Source organism: Oreochromis niloticus, linkage group LG10 (genome assembly GCF_001858045.2).
Source record: "Oreochromis niloticus isolate F11D_XX linkage group LG10, O_niloticus_UMD_NMBU, whole genome shotgun sequence".
Classification (NCBI taxonomy): domain Eukaryota; kingdom Metazoa; phylum Chordata; class Actinopteri; order Cichliformes; family Cichlidae; genus Oreochromis; species Oreochromis niloticus.
In genome coordinates this window covers 24,316,533-24,336,602 of record NC_031975.2, presented here as the reverse complement: position 1 = coordinate 24,336,602, position 20,070 = coordinate 24,316,533, and the positions used below count along the sequence as shown (strand labels likewise).

At 40.1% G+C, this 20,070-nt stretch overlaps 2 protein-coding genes and 1 pseudogene across 2 annotated transcripts; all 3 read left to right on the top strand.

The window, feature by feature from the left end:
* Positions 1 to 315: 315 nt before the first annotated feature.
* Positions 316 to 9,302, top strand: zw10 (zw10 kinetochore protein). The gene is made up of 16 exons (XM_003451388.5): positions 316 to 420; positions 1,341 to 1,475; positions 1,597 to 1,695; positions 2,335 to 2,412; positions 3,597 to 3,756; positions 3,985 to 4,137; positions 4,416 to 4,613; positions 4,789 to 4,925; positions 5,019 to 5,201; positions 5,519 to 5,742; positions 5,993 to 6,064; positions 6,160 to 6,329; positions 6,587 to 6,717; positions 7,597 to 7,728; positions 7,930 to 8,132; positions 8,704 to 9,302. The coding sequence occupies exons 1-16, from the start codon at positions 316 to 318 to the stop codon at positions 8,822 to 8,824; spliced, it is 2,301 nt and encodes a 766-aa protein (XP_003451436.1). The 3' UTR covers positions 8,825 to 9,302.
* A 158-nt stretch (positions 9,303 to 9,460) lies between these two features.
* Positions 9,461 to 14,257, top strand: LOC100697005 (G protein-activated inward rectifier potassium channel 3). The gene is made up of 3 exons (XM_005456170.4): positions 9,461 to 9,941; positions 12,311 to 13,461; positions 13,935 to 14,257. Exons 2-3 carry the CDS (start codon positions 12,339 to 12,341, stop codon positions 14,129 to 14,131), a joined length of 1,320 nt encoding a protein of 439 aa, XP_005456227.1. The 5' UTR covers positions 9,461 to 9,941; positions 12,311 to 12,338; the 3' UTR covers positions 14,132 to 14,257.
* Positions 14,258 to 14,541: 284 nt separating this feature from the next.
* On the top strand, positions 14,542 to 20,027 carry LOC109203920 (piggyBac transposable element-derived protein 3-like; annotated as a pseudogene).
* The last annotated feature ends 43 nt before the right edge of the window (positions 20,028 to 20,070 follow it).

Genomic DNA, 20,070 nt, shown 5'->3' with positions numbered 1-20,070 from the left:
TATATATGTTTTTAAAAAAAATTAATAAAATTAAAACGAGAAAAGATTAAAGATTAATTTAAAAATGATGAAATAAGACTAATAAGATTTTTTTTATGACTGTCTTTTTGCGTCAGCTTCTCTCTTTTTTTTTTAATATTTACATCTACCCCGCGGGAACACTTGGGGGCGGTAGTGGTTTGATCTCGCAGCAGTTTGCAGGCGTAATCAAAGACGACAGTGAGGACCAATCAGAGCGGTCGGCGGGTCCTGAGCTGCTGCTGTTGTGCTGACCTGTCACAGTTTTGCTAGGACATTATAACGTTACTAAAAAGCATGGCGTCGTTTGTGACTGAAGTTCTAGCCAGCTCTGGCAAACTGGAGAAGGAGGATCTGTCCGGCAAAATAAGCAAGATGTCGCGAAAAGTGGAGGACACAAAGGTAACCACCGACTAGCGTCATAGCATCAGCTAACGTCGCGCTACGCAAAGTTTGAACCAAGTCTTAGCTGTTAGCGGGTTTACCGTTAGTTCCCCGTCCCCGTTTTAATTTTACTACCTGAAGTTACACTCAGCTGTATGTAGAAATTAACCAGAACATCTGATAATATACATGCAGACTGTCAGTAAAGCTCAACGCGAGTTAACTTCGTTTGTTTAGCAAGATTTGGACTAAGCTATCTGTGGTACAGACTCAGTACTGACACCTAGGTTACGTGGCTTGTAAATATTACTGTACAACGGGAGGAGGTGTGTAAGTTTAAGAAATAAGTTATGCTTTCTCTAGATTTAGAGACGACTTTTGGTCTGATGCAGATCTTATAATGAATGATGTGATTTGCCGTGCCGTGGTTAAACAGGCTTAATGTTTCTGGCTGGGCATCGTAGATGATACAAACACCAGAGGTTTGACCAGGTGACTAGTTATCGCCAACTGATCATTGATGTGTTTTTTGTTTTTTTAGGTCTAATATCTTTGCTTATAGTAATAAATAGGCTGTAGTTAACAGGATTTCAGGACACCTGCTGAAGTTTTAGCCAGCTCCGACAGCCTTGGATGACATTCTTCCACGTTTGTCTGCCGCATTAAATTAACTGCTCTTATTTGGGTTTTGCATGATTTCCACCATAGTGTATTCATATCAACTGTTGTGTGTTGTGATAGTTTATTAAGAGTTACACTACACACAAAGCCTGAGTCTTATTTTCAACGACACACAAATAATTGTAATCGTTAATAAACTTCAAAAATGTGCAATCTGAGCTTATTCAGCAGGTTATAGATGAGTAAAAGTTAAATGGTTGTCTCATAATTATTTTTAGGAAATAAATGACTCGGTTGTCTTTATGTGTTTTCTCCAGGAAGAGGTGTGCGACATGATAAATAAGCGATACAACGATTTCCTGCCCAGTCTCCAGTCATCAGAGGAGTTGATGCTACAGGTTGATGCAGTCTCCAAAGAAATGGACACTCTAAAAAACTGCATTGAGAATGAAGTATGTATGAAATTGTTTAAAGTGAAAGTTGAACCAGGTCTCATTCTGTTTCATGCAGTAGGTTTTTCTTGTGGTATAACTTAGTAGCATGCTTTTAAACTATTTGTTGATGTGGACATAGGTGCAGAACGTCCACGTGGCCGTGGCTGAATATACAAAGCTGAAGCAACAGCTGGAGAAAAATACCGTCATCATAACAATGCTTGGACACCTAAAAGAGGTACACTATTCTTGAGTTTTTATATTAAAGTCAAATAATTGCATGGATACTTCCAACCAGTCCTTTCTCCAAAGAGCTCCCATAAAAAAGGTCTCTATTGCTCTAGGATACTTTACTACTGTTCTTTTTTTTTTCTTTTCTTTTCTTGTCTTTTTTTTTTTTTTAATATAAAGAGAAATGCACACCAACTGTTTCAAAATGCAGAAGCTCAGCTTCTTACTGGTTTTAGCATCACTTAAATGTAATCCATTAGGAGCCCTTGGCTTGGAACAATCCTGCATGACGAGCTGAGACTTGTTTTGTGTTTATAATTTTTGAGAATTTGCGTGTTCTATTTTTCTATGTAGTGTTTTTGTTTTTAACAGTTCTTGGATTTCATAAATGTATTTTCATATAACAACAACAATAATAATGATAATGATAAAAATAATGATAATGAGTTATTATTGTAAATTATCCAAAAAATAGGGTGAACTGGACAGCTTTTCTGTCACTTGACAAAATGTTTTATTGGCAAAGATCCAGTTTTTTTTTTGTGTGTGTGTGTGTGTGTGTGTGTGTGTGTGTGTGGTTTTTGTTTGTTTGTTTTTAAGGTGGTATATATGTTTCTGTGGCTGATGTATCTGCCGTGTGACTCAGTTTCACAGTGCAATGGAAGAATTCAACAAGGCTTTACTGGAGAAGAAGTATGTGGATGCTGCCAACCGGCTGGAAAGGGTAAGAGCTGCTTCATTCATGTCCCCACAGCCTTAGCTTACTTTAAACAATACTGAGCACTAAACCAGCATTTATCTGCCTCAAAAATGGGTCTTTTTAAGGTGACTGCACAGATGAGCCCCAGGATAGGTGGTGAAGCAGGTTAGAGGTTCAGTCGCGGACTCCTCCAGTTCGCATGCCAAAGTGACCTTGGGCAAGATACCAAACCTTGAGTTGTGAATAGCATCCATTGAAGCTTGAATGTGCGTGTGAATGTTAGAAAGTGCTTAGGCATAGATAAATGTGTGCTTCTGAGACTTTTTGAGTGCTCAACTTACTAGAAAGGCAATCATTAACCATCATTCCAGTACAATTTAATTTATTCTACTTACTGTTAAGGTAGTAAGTCTGTGTCACCTTACTTAACAAGTCCTTTCATTTCCTTTCATTTTGATAAACAGAAATTTGTTTTAATGTTTCAAAAACAAGTTAAAATATTAATAAATGTGGAGGCGAAAAAAGCAGAGGGTGACTGAAAACTGGTGTAATGACTTAATCATATTTGCCTGCTTCCTCAGAAAATTCACTTAGAATATATCTGAAATAAATGTGATTGCAATAAAAGCACTGCCAGTCAATGTTGTATGCTGTTTGTAGTTAATTAAAACAGAGGTAACTATGTTTGGCCTTTTCACTCAATGGCATTTTTGTGACATAACTAATCCAATGTGTGCAATTCACCCCAGTGAGCCTATACAGTGGCTTTAAGCTAAGTGAAGTACAGCTGGAAAACTAAAATAAAAATAAAAAACCCACAGGCATGACTGTGTCAGTAAGGATGAGGCAGAACAAATAAAATCACACAAATACCATGATAAAATGGGCCATTGTTAAAATATTTTTTTTAGTTGCTTTGGGGTCTTTGTGTGTGTCAGTTACTGTGACCGGATACGCTGCACTAACAATGCTGTTCAGTTATACAAAAAGAGAACCTCAAACAACTGTGTTAAATAGACTGAAAAAGATGGCTGGAATGCCTCCTGCGTACATGTGACTCTTTTAAATGAAGAAGAGGGGAAATGTTGCCCTAAAGTGACCTGGTTACTGTTGCACAGCTTGTTGTCTTTTTGCCTGTGTAAGATGCTTTGTCTCGGTAGCTGAGTGCACATAAACAGACTAATTCATGCGTCATATTTTTATTGAAGGCAAGGAACAGTGTGGGGTCACTGAAGCGCTGGAAGACTTCTGAGCTGCCGCTCCTCAGTGCTCTCAGCTCTGAGTTGACAGTGCAGAGAGAGAACCTCATTTACCACCTGGGAGATGAATGGAAGCGCCTCGTCATCTGGAAGTTACCATCCACAAAGGGTAAGACATCCTGAAAGAACAGGGTACCACTCTTTGTGTGAGCTCTTTTCCACATTAAATAAATTAATTAAATAAATAAGCCAAGCTCTACTGCTAACTAGCTCTCACCTTTTTCCGGGTGAGAAAGTTATCCACGATTGTGCCCAACAGGCTTGAACACATTAGTTAGGTTTTATAAGCTAATCTTAAAGTATACTTGAGCTGTAGCTTTTGGGTGTGTGTTCCCAGAGCCTGCAGGGGAGATGTCTTTCTTGAAGGTGGAGCTGAAACTGAGCAGTGCTTGCAGTAAGGATGGCGAACTGAAACCGCCTACACTACTGAGCTCTGTCCTGCAAGCTCTCGCCATTCAGGGAGACCTTCAGCACAAGATCAAACTCTTCAGTAAGAAGAAGCAGCACCGCCATAAAGCAGCAGTGCTTTTGTGTCCTTTTAAAATGTGTATAATACCTTGTATGTACTTTATTTCATTTAAAATATTTATGATGAATGTGTGACTGTTCTATACCATATTTGTGGTACAGTGCTGCAATTTTTATAACATAATTTTCCTTGTTAAAGATGTTTCTCAAGTGAGTCAGCCAGGTTAATCTATTTAGCTCTGAAGCACAATGTATCTGAGGTCAGAACCCCGCTCACTTAGGCTTTCTGTTGATATTCAGGTCAGGTGCTTTTGAAGAACATTTTGAAGCCGTTGGTGATGTACGCGTCTCTGTCCGTGAGAGTGACTGAGCAGCAGGGTGAGGGAACCACGTTGGCCCTGCAGTGTTTGGAGGAGAGCGACGAGGAGCGATGCGCACCTTCAAAGGTCTACAACAAGCTGCTGCTGGTGCTCAAGACGCTTCATTCACATCTCCTAGGTACAGTATGGCTGCACATACTGGTTGTAAAATACATACTGGGTTTTACATCTTTTGGGATCATTACATGGAAAGCAATGACAGACTGAATATGAGGAGAAATTATCCATGCTAACCTGAAATATTGCATCCGAGTCTTGTTGAAGAGGCAAGTCACTTGTTTATTATTTTCCAGACGTGTCGATTGGTGATAAAATGTTGTCAGCTATCTTGGGGGAGCTGATTTGGGAGGAAATGTCCCACACCATCATACATGAGTGCCTGGTTCACTCCATCCCCACCAACAGCAGCCAGCTGGAGAAATACAACACTGTATGGACCTAACAGCTGTTTGTCAAGTATAACAATATTATAATACACGCAACTACATTTTTACTATGTATTTGTTCTCTTTTTGTGTTCAAGGTGATAAAGGAAACAGAGGAGTTTGAGAAGTCTCTAAAGGAGATGGAGTATCTGCAGGGTGATTCCACAGACCTGCTCAAATATGCCAGAGATGTTAACTGTCACTTTGCCAGCAAGAAGTGCAAGGACGTCATTGTAGCAGCCCGTAAACTCATGACCTCAAAGATGCATAACACAGTCAAAGTATGTGGGGTTGAGTGTCTGAGTGTTCTCTTATCATAATGTGAAAAACAGTCCACAGAATGTCAAAAAAGGAACTATGTTGTATTTTTAGCTAATATTGTGAAGTTTTCCTTATCCTTTTAAGATCGTTGTGTAAAAATGATTAAATGGTTTTCATCAGGCCACCTCCTAAATATGCTACAAAAACTGTTGTGTGAAGAAGTATTTAAATAACTATTCCACTGGAGTTGTAAAAAATTACATGCATGTCTGATTACCCTTGTAATTACCCCTGCTGCAAATTGCTTTATTTCCTTGTTACAAACTTTATCTAATAGATCACACCAGACTCAAAACTTCGCCTCCCCAAGCTGCCAGCTCCAAGTTCAGAGGGCAAGGTCAAGCAAGAGATCTTAAAGGAGGAGGTGACAATGGAGAACTCAAAGCAGCTGTCTGCGTGGAGTCTGAGGCTGCCAGCCTGTCGCATCAGTGAGTCAGTGCAGCAGCTGATGGAGCTGGCACTCGACACTCTGTGTGAAGCTGTTGGGAGCTCAACACAAAGGTCTGTTACAGTTCTGAGAGAGCTCACTGTGTTTTGTGTTGATGTATGCTTGAGTCCTGATAATAATCCTTCTGTGCTTTTCTACAATGAGAAATCTAAGACTGTCTCTTAGTTGTAGCAGTTTCAGTGTGATTACAATACCTCTGTCCAAAATATGTCAAAATATCCTTTTATTTATATATAGACTATACACTGTACAGGGAAGGTTGAGTTCGTAAAGAATCAATTTGAAAACTCTTCTTCTTTGCAGTGCTTTGCAGCTCTTCTTCACTGTGAGAAACATTTTCCAGCTGTTCTACGATGTTGTGCCAACGTACCACAAGTAAGGCTGTTTCCATCACATAACATGTGACGGACAGAAGCAGTAGATGTACTGCGAAAGTGTAAATGAGTAACTTTTGTTTCTCTGCTACTCAGGGAAAACCTGCTTAAATTTCCTCATCTAGCTGCCATCCAACACAACAACTGCATGTACCTGGCCCATCATCTACTCACCCTGGGTCACCATTTCAGAAACCACCTGCCGCAGCCTCTCAGCGAGGGCGTCGCAACTTTTGTTGACATGGTTCCAGGATTCAGAAAACTGGGTAAGCATTCTGTCATGAATTGTCGTACTATGAACTGCCCTCTGTTGTTGCCAGATGCAAATTATTAATGATTCAGATACTCAAGATTTGATTTCAAGTTTCTGTCACGCTGGACCAATGAGAGAAAGGGGTTTTATGGCAAAATTGGGGCAAAAGTTTCCTACCAAGGACCAACATTCAGTCTGCAGTTTGCTTTGAAATATGAGCACACTTAACTCTCCAAAAACATTTATCCCTTTTTGTTCTTTTTCTTGCAGGTGCCCAATGCTTCTTAGCCCAGCTGAATGTTCAGAGAGCTGAACTGCTGGAGCGACTTTCCACTGCTCACAATTTCTGCAACCTGGATGATGAAGATAACTACACTGCAGCTAGCAAAGCAGTACGGCAGGTGAGTGGGGAGAAATGCTCATTATAGAAAAAGAGTTTGGGCACCAGGCTGGTGTGGTGGTTAGCACTGATGTTAGAAGAAGGTCCTGGTTTGAATAGAAGTATATCAAGATCATGCCTCTTTTCCACTTGTTCTTATTCGACTAAACTCGGTTTTGTAGTTTAAGAACTATAATTGAGTATAACCTCAGTGTAGCTGGGGTCATTAGAGCAAGGAGGCCCGTAACCTTATTTGTATGTGACACAAATGCAACGACAATGGAGGACACTGAGGAATGTCTGCTGTTTGGTCTATGGCTTAAGGAAAAAGAAGAGAGCCATTCGGCTCGACTCTTGGGTGCTTGGAACCCCGGCCGAGTGGTACTAAAAAAGTAGCTGGTGCCAGGTAATACTACCTAATAGAAATCACTAAGAGTCGAGTTGAGCCAGATAGGTGCTAGTGGAAAAGAGGCGTATGAGGTTAAGTTCCACCTTCCAGCAAGGCTTTTTAAAGACGTGTCTACAGGAAGTGTTCAGGCACAACACTGAGGTGGGGCCCCCACTGTTTTGCACAAACAATGAAATGATATATGTAAAGTGCATGGAAAAAGGCTTGTAGCACAGGTAATACTTAGGCCATTTCACTGAGTAGAGAGCTAGATCAATTAAAATGGGGGGATCAATTCTATCAGAGCCACACGAGGGGCAGCTGAAATGCTTTTTTTATTGATATCCTTATTAAATAGTTAATGAGTATAATTTAAATATCCATTCAAAGTCCTTTGAGTGGTCAGTAAGACTAAGAAAGCACTACATACATATTAGTCCCTTTCCATTTTCACCCTTTAGGCTGTCCAGTGCTTTTTACTCATACTCCACTCATCTGTTTGTTTGATTGCAGGTTATTCATCAGTTGAAGCAGTTGGGTACAGTCTGGCAGGATGTCCTTCCGGTCAGCATCTATTGTAAAGCCATGGGCAACCTCCTCAACACAGCCATCACAGAAGTTACTGCCAAAATCATGATGCTAGAGGTTTGTGTTACTGAAATTAAAGTTTACGAATCAAGCAAATAAACATTTGTCATAATAAAGCCCTAAGAAGATGTTGTCTTTGGTTGATAAAATATGAATTTCTAACAGAGTTATTCAGATTCTAATACTAGGATGCTGTGTTACATGCTCAGAGTTGACATATTTAATCTTTAATAAGGATTGTATTTGTCACTTAAATAGGACATTTCCTCTGAGGATGGGAACCATCTCCAGACTTTGTGCCAAACTATAATTGATGAAGGCCCGCTGGTCTTTATCCCTCTGGCTGAGGAAAAGAAGAATAAGAACTATCAGGAGGAAGTGCCCCTCTATGTGAAGAAGTGGGGCACCTTCAAGGAGCTCGTCATCGTGCTGCAGGCCAATCTGCAGGAGATCGTTGACAGGTAAGAAAGAAACTTCACAACATAGAAAATAACAGAAAGGTGTGGTGTAACAGTGGCTTGTCATTACTTTTAATCCATTCAGCCTTTAAATTAATGGCTTGTTTGTAAGTGTGACGGTGTCATATTTTTATAGCTATAAAAGAAAAGTTAGTATGTAGGAATTTACAGTGATATTTCTCCATTGATAAATTTTTATGTCTGCTTTTACATGCATGCATATTTATTTATTTATCCAGTACCTTTCATGGGGGGAGGAAAAAAAATCTATGGTGCTTTACAGTAAAAACTGGCATTAAAAAAAAAAAAAGCACAGAAGATAAAAACATATGTATAACAGCATACATAAAACATCATACAGCCTAAAACTAGTTAAAACCCAGTCTGAATAAATGAGTCTTCAGCTGCTTCTTAAAGCTGGAGGGGGCCACAGTTCTAAAGGATTTATCCCTCCTGGTCTGAAAATGACTTTGTGGGACCATTAATAGACTTTGACTGGAAGATCTAACTATCTTACTATATCTCTTTTCTTTTGTGTGTGGCTGTCTGACTTGTCTCTGATTTGTCTCCACAGGTGGGCTGACAGTAAAGGTCCGCTGGCTATGGAGTTCTCCAGTTCGGAGGTGAAGAGTCTGATCCGAGCTTTGTTTCAGAATACGGAGAGGAGAGCTGCAGCTTTGGCCAAAATCAAATAGATTCTTGGAAAGAAAAAGAAAAAAATCCCAAGATACTAGAGCACTTTTCCACTGTGGAAAATATGGACTCTTTGCCTTTATTCATTTCTATTTTCTGTTATTTGCATAAAATATAAACATTTACTTGTATACGGGCTGAACAGCTCATCACAGAAATGGTTGAGGTGTTGTCACTGGGGATTTATTACTCCCCAGCCCCCTGACGTTGTGTAACCAGAAACTTGCCCTCTGTTGACACATGATGCCGTATTCAGGGTAACTTTGCTGCACTTCATTAATCAAACTTACTGATGTGATTTCAGGAGTTTATTTGTTTGAACCTAAGCGCCTCTAAAGGACCGTTAAGTTGTGAAAGACCCGCTCTGGACCTTGGACTTAGTATTGCAAATTTTCTTGTTCGAGCAGTGAAACTGAATTTTTCCATGATGTGTGTCTGTGTGTACAGATATAACTTATCCAAATAAACCAAAACACTCAATTTTTTTCGAGACCTTGTCCAGGCTGTTCTTGATGAATAGAAATGATGAGTGTTCTTGGTGATAGGTCTTGCCATCATACAACTTCATAATGCTCAGTATGCAGAGAATATAGTAGCAGCTTATTAAGTTCCATTTTTTTTCATTTGATCCCTGTATTGTATTCGGTCAGGTCTGTGTTTAATTTACAGCCCCCACCACTGATAGATGACCTATAAAACAGAGACTTAAGTGTCCATGTTTTTGTGGAACTTTTTCCAGCTTCATTTCAACAAATAGCTTGATTTACAAAAGTTAAAGAAAAATGTATACACCCAGGTTATATTATGTTCAAGGCTGATTAAATTATCTGACTAGGGTGAGAGTATCTGGGCTGAAATGTTCCAAAAACTGTTGCAGGCTTTTGAATGTGCCCTGAATCATATTAGGTTTGTAAAAGCAGACTGTAAGAATGAAAAAACATTTTGTTGTCAGTGTTTGTGCTCTGAACGATTGAGGGGGAGGAGACAAACAGCTGGATAGCTCCACAGCAGCAGCTCTTCACTCCAAACTCTCTCCTCCTCCATTTGATTACCCCGATGAGCTGAAGGAAGTTACATTATACCAGCAGCAGCGTTCATCTTAAGACATGCTTCGCAGAGGTATGTGAGGTTTTCAGTGAATAAATCTGAACATGTGAACTCAATCTATAAGACATTACTACTGTCTTTGCTTTCTTTATCTTAACTTACTCAATCACTTGTCCTGTATTTTATCAATAGAAAACACTGATGCACTGTTGTGTGGTATTTATGTAATGCTTGTTTTCACAGGAATCTAAATTCAGTTAATTTTTCTTCATGATGATACATTTGGATTAATTTGGTTAACTGATTGATTGGATATGGAAAATGTGAAAATTGAAGGAAACATCAAAGGTTACCTGTCAAAACCAACAACAAACAAACAGTCTAATGTGGGTGAATTATTTTCTGTCAGTACCCTTATTGATTAAACTATACTACATATTCTACTTTCCAATGAATATCCTGGAAATAACTCATTAAAAATTTAAAAATACGTGGAGACTGTACTTGTCCACTTACTTCAGGTTTTCATTGCCTGGAGTAGCTGTCAGTCTGAGTGCACCATGAGGTAAGCTTAGCATAACATGGAATATTTGGCAATGTAATTTTTTTTTACTCAAAATATTTTTTGACTAAGTATTAACGTATTGTAAATTCAGTTACAAAAACATCACAAGGACTGGTTACATTGAAAATGAAACAAAAAAGGAAGAAAATAAACCTAAAACTCACCCACAACATGTATGGAAATGACTATTGTTTATATAAAACCTCTAAAGCTATAAAGTTGTAGAAGATAATACTAACTGAATATCAATCTGTATTACCACCATATTTGTTTATACTGTTGCACCTTACAAAATGTCTGGACTGAGTTCATAATTAAGCTTCATATTAAATCATACTGTATTGATTTATTGAGGTTGGCACTTTTTGCATTTTTTATGTAACTGGCTATTGTAACACATAATTTTTTTATCATTGTTAAACTATATAAACTACTATATTTTATAATAGTTTACTTTTTATTCATAGACTACATCTTATTTGACAATTATCACATATGGTTGATGCTTGCTTCAAAAAAATTCTTGCAAATTGTGTTTATATTATCAATACAAGACATGACATATGCGACACCCTCATCTACAAACAGGTACCAGTTGCTCAAAATTCTTAAGCAACTCTAAAACATAAATGGGCTAAAAAGATTTAAGATTGTAAGTTCGTATTTGTTTTGGAATGTTTCCTTGTAGTAAAATCCTGTCCCCCTGACTCATGTTGCTTGATAGCTGTAAATGTATTACACAGATGGGGCACACATGTAGTCAAGATGAATTTTGGCCACATCTGGTCATTACTTTCTAGATTTAAGCCTACAGGCAAATACAGTTGGTAATCTTTTCAAATCCTTTGTATTCTTTGGTGTAGTTCAGATTAATTTTAAGGATTAGGACAATCCCTACATGTGCAATAAGATGCAGCAGTGACTGATCAGCCCACTTCAGACAGATGAAACCTACTGTTATGCTGATCTGTATCTGAAGTCACCTCGTGAATCACCTGAATATAAATAGAGGATGAACTGGCAGCAGTAAAAAGGAAATACATACATACACAAAGTGAAAAGTTAATATACTGCACGTGTTGCACTGAATACATTTGTCAGCCAGTCAAAGAAGTGGATATGTAACCGCACCAATGTAGACAGTTGGATCACTGCACGCTTAATGCAATTCAAACACTTAATGTTAACAATGGTTTTATTAATTTTGTGTCCCAGTCTCATACTATGACTTGACAGTGTGACAGGGATCCATTAAGTTCAATACCCCTTTTACTTAACCATTTACCCATTACCATTTCTTACTGTGACATGCCAAAGTGTCTCCTGTGGAAAAGGCTGTTAAGGAAGTACTAGAAGAAATGTTGCTGCTACTGAAAACCGATTCCTTTCTTTTTCCAAACAACCTGTTTGTGCCCTGTTTAAAATGTAGCTCCGACACTGAGTCATGTTTGTAAAGAATAATAGTTACTTTCTTGTTGGTTTAAAAAAAAATATCTACATGAACATTTTCAGTAACCTACTTATCTGTTTGTAAGTGTAACAAATCCTGTGTAAACTTTGACTAAATGCTTTCTGACCTCAGTGCTCTGTCTGTGTTCCCATGGTTTCCGCCAACATCCATTTCATGTCCGAAGTCACATATATTACCTTTCTTTTTCACTATGATGCTTGGTTTGGTTTCTGAACATCTACACGACTAGAGCCATTGGTTTACTCAACCACTCTGTTCTGTGTACACTAACTCTCCCCGACAATAAAGCATGAAATGTGTGCAATGTTGAATCATTGTTGGCCACATTACATCATCCATATCCACATTTTTCTGCCAGATTTTTGGAAAATTGTGAATATTATGTAATATTTTCTGTAATTTCAGGTTGCAGATAAATTCACTTTGATCCAGGATGATCACTAACTGCTCATCACCCCCACCATCCCAAGAGGGGCCTCAGTGTCCACCTGAGAGTTCCTCTCAGGTGTTCGCTCCGGCTGAGCCTGAGGTTCATCAACAGGACGTCATCCAAGAAACTCCTCTAGAATCAGTAGAAGACACCTTGAAACCTCTGCACATGCATCGTAACAAACACTTTAAACGTTTGAGCTCTCAATGGCAATCAACCTTCAGGGGCAACATCCCTCTCTCTCCAACAGAGAAGTGGCACGGTGCAAAGAGCTTCAGGAGGCGCTGCAAGCTGCTGGGAGACGAGCAGCCTCTATGTGTCACTACCAACAATCAGCGCCAGCGTTACGTCACCAAGGACGGCAAGTGCAGGGTTAATCTGGGGCACATTAAAGACAAGAGTCGCTTCATTTCAGATATTTTCACCACATTAGTAGACCTTAAATATCTCTGGTTCCTTCTCGTCTTCACTGCCTGTTACATCCTCACATGGATGTCCTTTGGTGCAATCTACTTCTTAGATGCTTGGCTACGTGACGACATTGCACACGTCCACGACTCCCAGTGGCAGCCATGCTTTGAAAATGTGGACAGCTACCTCTCAGCCCTGCTGCTATCTCTGGAGACCCAGAGGACTATTGGGTATGGCTCCAGGAGGGTAACAGCTAATTGTCCTGAGGGTGTGGTGCTCCTGATGGTCCAGTCCATCACCGGCTCCATTATCGATGCCGTGATGGTGGGTTGTATGTTCGTTAAAATCTCCCGGCCACAGCAGAGAGCCCAGACACTGATCTTCAGCAAACACTGCATCATCTGCGAGCGTGACGAGAAGCTCTGCTTGCTCTTCCGCATAGGTGACCTTCGAGAGAGCCACATGGTGGACGCCAAGATCCGAGCCAAGCTGATCAAATCCAGGCAGACCAAGGAGGGAGAGTTCATCCCACTGGAGCAGTCAGAGATCAATCTGGGCTATGACACTGGAGGAGACAGGCTTCTCCTGGTAGAGCCCCAAACCATTGCCCATATCATCAATGACAGTAGTCCTTTCTGGGAGGTGGGGGCCAAGCGCTTGAAGAGGGAGACACTGGAGATTATCGTTATCCTGGAAGGCATTGTGGAGGCATCAGGTTTGTAGAAATGTTGTGCTTCTGCTGTTTAATACGGATACAGCTACATTTACAACTTTGCATGTTTGTCATTTTTGAAAAGAGCTAAGTATCTGTGTTATTATTAAACTGGGATTTTATTGCTTGTTGTGATGTTTACTGGTTGTTTTTGTGATGTTACAGTAACACGTACAGTAGTATAGATCTTCATAAAGCTGCTTTGTGGTAGTTTTTTGGTGTTGTTTGAGTGGCTGGCAAACTGAAACCAACTGAGAAAAAGGTTTCTGTCACTAAAATAATCTTAAATTTGTGTTCATGAAAAAACTTTATTCTTATGGCTCAGTGCTGGCTAAAGTGCTGGAGGCACAGAAATGCAGAGAAAAAGATGTGCTTTCATGTAAACTTGCACACAATAAAGTTATGTCCTGATAAAATCTGTTGGATCCTTTTCCAATAAAGTGACCGGTTCCTAACCCACTGATGCTTTTCTGCAGGTATGACATGCCAGGCAAGGACATCCTACACACAGGATGAGATTCTGTGGGGTCACCGATTTGCTTCGTGCATTTCCCTGGAAAAAGGAGCATTCCTTGTGGACTACAGTGCATTTGACAAAACCTTTGAAGTCCAAATGTCTCCACTCAGTGCAAGAAACAGAAGCCATGCAAAGGATGAGGAATCTACATTTTAGAAACTGAAAACAGGTCTTATTTATGGAAACTTACAATTATTACAACTGCAGATTCTATCTACTTTCTTGATGTGGAAAGTTAATCATTTTGCTATGTAAGTAGGTGAACCGAGTAATTTTTAATGATTTACCCTCTGAATCCTATCCTGGCCATTTGTGGCCACTTTGCTTTTCGTCTTTCAACCATTTTTGTTCTGTTAATGCAAATAAAATGAAACTTCCCAAAGGTGTGTATTTCTTTCAGATTTTTTAATTTTCAACATCAGCTCCTTAATAATGTCAATACTATTCACTATACACTAAATTGTTCCTCTTGGCTCTATCGTGGCCATTTGTGGCCAATTGAAACCCATTATAACCACCTTTTTTGATTCCTTGTTACTGACAGTACTATATCATGCGATTTAAGTAAAATTGCTTTCATTCTAAACTCAACACATGAAAATTGTAGTTTTTAATGTTTTTTACCAAATTACATCATTTACCCATTTTTGGCCAAGCAAGCAATTTCATGTAATATTGAGTTTTCTATAGGGGTGTTTGATGGCTTACTGCACTCCAGTGGACCAAAAGAATGACACAATTTTGATTCAGGTTTGATCTTAAAGATGTTAGACAAAGGTTTGTGTTTGTGCATGAAAAAAAAAGTGCCAGTGTGAAATTGCAGCACAACTTTGCATTTGCAAGAGAGAAAAATAAATTATGTTGCCATACGTCCAAGTTCATGTGAATGTCTCTTGATGCAAGCTATTGAGCTTTGAGCTTCCTGGGGAATTTTAACTTTGATGTTCATAATGAAAGCACCTCTAACTTTGTTCTTTTCATTAAAAAAATGCACACCAAAATATCTACTCTCCCAACAAAAAAAAACAGAGAAAGAACTCACAGGACACTCTGCAAAGTTCAAAGCTGTAGCTGTAGCATAAACAACAACAAACTGGGACTGTTTGTAATTCTGTCCTGGGGTTTATACAGGTGCAGTCATTTGTAAAGCTATAAATAAACCCAGCAGCTTCAAGATCATTTTTGCTCTGGCAAGATGGCAAGACGGTCATATTCACTGCTTCAAGCACTTGACTATGTGATGCACTCAGAAAGCGAAGATGACGAGGAATCCGCTGCATCTGAAGAAGAGGCTTCTTCTTCAGTCTCCTCAGAGAATGACAGCATCACTACCAGTGATGAGGATTACCATCCAGTGCCCGATTCCTCTTCAGCAAGTGAGAATGATACAGAGACAGCAGTCGAGGCAGAGCGGCTAATGGCAGAGACGGTAGGAAGAAGCGGCAGACGCCGGGGCGCCGGTGGCTGAGTGGATGTCTCGTTCTGGGAATATTGAGTGGTTTCCCACTGCTGAGGAGACCATGCGCTACAATCCAGTACCCACTGGTATCACTCCAGGGCCCACCCTGTATGCAGTTGCCCGCATTAGCACCCTGAGATCTGCATTTGACCTGTTTGTGACAGAAGAGATCATTCAGCTGCTGTGCACCCACACAAACCTGCATGGGAGGCGAAAGTGTGAGGATTGGAGGGATGTGGATGATGTGGAGATGAGAGCGTACATTGGGATTTTGATTCTCGCTGGTGTCTACCGCTCAAGGCATCGCGTGGTTTGTGGGCTGACAAGACCGGACGGGCAGTATTCCGTGCTACAATGCCCCTCTACCGCTACTCCCAGATCAGCACTAACATCCGCTTTGATGACAAGCTCACCCGCCCGGGACGTTTCAGGAACGATAAGCTTGCTGCATTTCGCGTCCTGTGGGAAAAGTGGGTTGCTCGTCTCCCCCTGCTGTTCAATCCAGGAGTTGACGTGTGTGTCGATGAGCAGCTGGTTGGATTCAAAGGTCGATGTGGATTTCGACAGTATATGCCCAAGAAGCCTACAAAATATGGCATTAAAATCTGGGTGACCTGTGATGTGGCAACCTCCTATGCTTGGAAGATGGAAATTTACACAGGAAAATCACCTGGAAGTTCCCGGGAAGTTAATCAGGGAATGAGAGTTGTGCTACAACTGACAGAGGGGCTCCAAGGACACACTGTCACTTGTGACAACTTCTTTACATCATTCAGCTTGGCAGAGGAGCTGCTCAGAAGAAAACTAGCTCTGGTTGGCACAATCAGGAGAAACAAACCAGAGCTCCCTCCCCAGCTTGTTCAGCTGAGACAGAGGAAGATTCTTTCATCTCTCTTTGCCTTCACCAAAACAACCATGGCAGTCTCCTACATGCCCAAGCGAGGGAAGAATGTGCTTCTTTTGAGCACAAAGCATAGGGAACCAGCAGTCAGTGATGGGGAAAAGAAGAAGCCAGCAGCAATCCTTGATTACAATAGGTGTAAAGGTGGAGTGGATAACCTAGACAAGGTTGTTGGCACCTACAGTTGTCGGAGGAAAACCAGTCACTGGCCACTGGCTCTGTTCTACAATCTTCTGGACGTCTCAGCATACAGTGCCTTTGTCCTGTGGAAAGCAGTGCATCCTGAGTGGGAGTCCACCAAGACCCACCAACGAAGGGTGTTCCTGGAGGAGCTGGGCCACATGCTGGTGACTCCAGAAATTGCAAGACGGCCTTGTGCCCCACGCTCAAAAGCAGCCGCTGCTATTGTTGCTGAGATACAGCAGTCAGAATCAGAATCAGAGTATGACCCACAGCCCATCAACAAAATGAGGAAAAGGTGCGAACTGTGTATAAACAGAAGAAGAACGGCAACCACTTGCTCCAGCTGTGGAAAGAGTGTCTGCAAAGATCACTCTGCTGTGGTTTGCGTGTCCTGCCTTCCCTGAGTGCGCGCACACACACACACACACACACACACACACACACACACACACACACACACACAGAAAGAGGATGTATTTTGTACAAACAAGCAATAAAAGGCCGTTTTTGGCATGACTAACAAGGTGGGAGTTTCTTTTATTGGGGTCATTACTCACAGGAATAATACAAAATATTAATATTAATAATTATTATTTTTGTTACTGGCACTGACCTGCAATGATTTAAAAAAAAAAGAAAAGGTTTCGTCATTCAACTGCTGAAAAAATTTGAACTTTATTGCTATTTCCCCCCCAAAAACATAGTAGTAACATATAATTTGACTGGTATTCAAAGGGTATAATTTCTAATTTTGAATTATATTTTGGTTTTCATGACTAGGACTGGTTTTCATTTAAAAATGAAGTTGGTCTAAGTAGAAAAATGTTTTAATATAAATGAATTTTATAGCATTTTGTAAATGTAAACAAGGGGTGGCCATTTTTGGCCACGAACAGTCTGAGAGGGAGTTTTTTTGTTTTTCTGCCACTGCAGAAAAAAACAATGTTGCATAAATGTCATTGATGCTGTTAATTATTGCTATGCATCTAACCTTCATCATGGTTAGCAAATAAATCAGATGGCATGTATTATTTAGAAAAAAAACTGGGATTTTATGATTTTCTCTATTTATGAGTTGTTATGATTATGTGCTCTAACTAGTATTTAAAGGGTTAAATTTCAGAATTTTAATGAAATTGTGATTTTCATGAACAGCCCTGATGCTAATCTAAAAAATCATGTAAAAAAAACTGGACATTTTTCTTAATATATATGAATTTTATAGCATTTTGTAAATGTAAACAAGGGGTGGCCATTTTTGGCCACGAACAGTCTGAGAGGGAGTTTTTATGTTTTTGCTCTCTCTGCACTAAAATAACAATGCATTATAATCAGTGTTGATGTGAATCAATTATATGCCCCAGACTCTATACAAGAAATTTCAGTAGCAATGCAATTATATAAAATTGCGAGATTTGAGGTTGTCATCCAGCTGGTGCAGTGGACAAACAAACTGGTGTTTAAAGGGTTAAAAAATAAAAAAGTAATAATTATTTTATATTTATGGAAAGAACTGAAGTTACTTAAAAGCTTTATGCAGAAAAAATGGCAAAAAACCAAAAATAATAAAAATTACAGACCTAATCTGTAGGTGGCCACTTTTGGCCACGAACAAGCTGAAAGGGTAGTGATTTGATCAGACTCAGAGAGTTAAATTGACTTTCATACCTCTTTTTGTACACCAACTGTGACATTCTCTGAAGTAATGACAATCATATTCATGAATATAAATCTCAGGGAGGCCATAATTTCTGTTGTTTTCCTTGTTGTATGTTTTGACATAATATGGTGTTTGATTTATTTCAAATCAAGAAAAACATTTTATCCTCTTTTTTTGTTCTTCGTCTTTCAGATGTTCCTTTTAGGGGGCACCACAGTGCATCCTCCATCTCACCCTATCCATAGCCTCCTTTTCTGTCACACCAGTCCCTATGCATGAATTTTCTCTGTGCTCTTCCTCATTTTCAGTATCCTTTGTCCAATATATCCACTGTCCCTTCTTCTGCATTTTTCCAAACCATCTCAGACTTGCCTCTAACTTTGTCTCCAAACTGCTTAGCCCCCCTGATATTCTCATTTCTAATCCTGTCATTCTGCTCACTCCCAATGAAAATCTTAACATCTTTAGCTGTTTCTCTTCCAGTTCAGCCTCCTATCTTTTTCTCAGTGATACCAGCTCCAAGCCATATATCATAGCAGGTCTCACTACCATCTTGTAAATCTTACCCTTTACTCCCGCTGCTATCCTTCTGTCACAAATCACCCCTAACAACAGCCTCCACCTATTCTACCTTGCATGCACTCTCTTTTTCACCTTTCTTGTGCCCTGTCCATTGGTTTGGATGGTTAACCCCAGGTATCTGACCTCATCCAGGCATTCTCTGTTAAACAGTCTGGTCAAAAAGTCCATTGCTCGCTCTACTAGACATCTCCATACCTCCACAGGTTGTCATCTGGACCATCTGGTTTTCCACTTTCATCTTCTTCATAGCTGCCCTCAGTTCCTCTTTACTAATGATTCACCAACATTCCTTCATATATCCTGCTCTCACTCTCATTATCTCCATCCCAAAGTCCTCATCGTACTCCTTCCAAGAAAAAACATGTTTAAATAATATCACAAAATAAAAATTAACATTCTGCTAAAAACACTTGTCTGTGGTCTTGTCTAGGTAAATAGAAGAGTAGTATGGCAAATCTAAATTTAAAGGTCCACTGTTGTTTGGTGATTTTTGAACTATGCGCTGTTGGACTCAGGCCGGATTATTTTCCCAGGGAATTTACCCATGTAATCTTGGTGGCTGTTTATGTTCCCCTCTCTTCTAACCCCACTGCTGCATTTGACATTATCCACTCTGCCAAAGCCCGGTTACAGACTCAGCATCTGAATGAGGGCAGATCCAATGAGTTGAATTCGTTTTTAACAGATTCGACACTGCAGTAAATGCTCACCCCCCTACTGACCTACCTGTAGTTAACCTGCAATCCACAGCCACGCCACTCTCTCTCCTTCTCTCTCCATATTGCACCATAAAATCTTATGAAAATCCTGACACCCCTCCCACACCTAGCGCTTTCACTCATGACCAGGTTCAAAGAGAACAGAGAAGACTCCACTCAGGCAAGTCTGCTGGACCAAACAGGGTGAGTCCCCTTGTCCTCAAGGCCTGTGCCCCCAGCTTTGTGGAGTCTTTCATTAACTGTTCATGGTGAATCTGAGCCCGCAGAGGGTCCCAGTGTGGAAGACGTCACAGCGGCCCCCAGGATTACAGGCCTGTGGCACTGACTTCCCACGTCAGACCCTGGAAAGACTCATCCCTGACCAGTCCCAAACTATTATCAGGATCCCCTTCACAAACTGCATGCTGTGTTTACTCCAGTTATCTTTGTCTAATATTAAAATTGAATTGATGATCTGAAACATTTAAGTGTGACGAATATGCAAAAAAATAAAAATAATAATCATACATATGTTTTACACAACAGTTTACATTACATTTGTCCTAGGTTCAGCAAAAGGAAGATTAATTTAATGAGCAGTAACACTGGCGG

What these genes read in the sequence shown, in the direction of transcription:
- zw10 (XM_003451388.5), top strand. Translation starts at nt 316, where the DNA reads ATGGCGTCGTTTGTGACTGAAGTTCTAGCCAGCTCTGGCAAACTGGAG. An exon ending in GCACAAGATCAAACTCTTCA is followed by an intron (nt 4,138 to 4,415) that starts GTAAGAAGAAGC and finishes GTTGATATTCAG; the next exon opens with GTCAGGTGCTTTTGAAGAAC. An exon ending in CTGCAGGAGATCGTTGACAG is followed by an intron (nt 8,133 to 8,703) that starts GTAAGAAAGAAA and finishes TTGTCTCCACAG; the next exon opens with GTGGGCTGACAGTAAAGGTC.
- LOC100697005 (XM_005456170.4), top strand. Translation starts at nt 12,339, where the DNA reads ATGATCACTAACTGCTCATCACCCCCACCATCCCAAGAGGGGCCTCAG. An exon ending in AGGCATTGTGGAGGCATCAG is followed by an intron (nt 13,462 to 13,934) that starts GTTTGTAGAAAT and finishes GCTTTTCTGCAG; the next exon opens with GTATGACATGCCAGGCAAGG.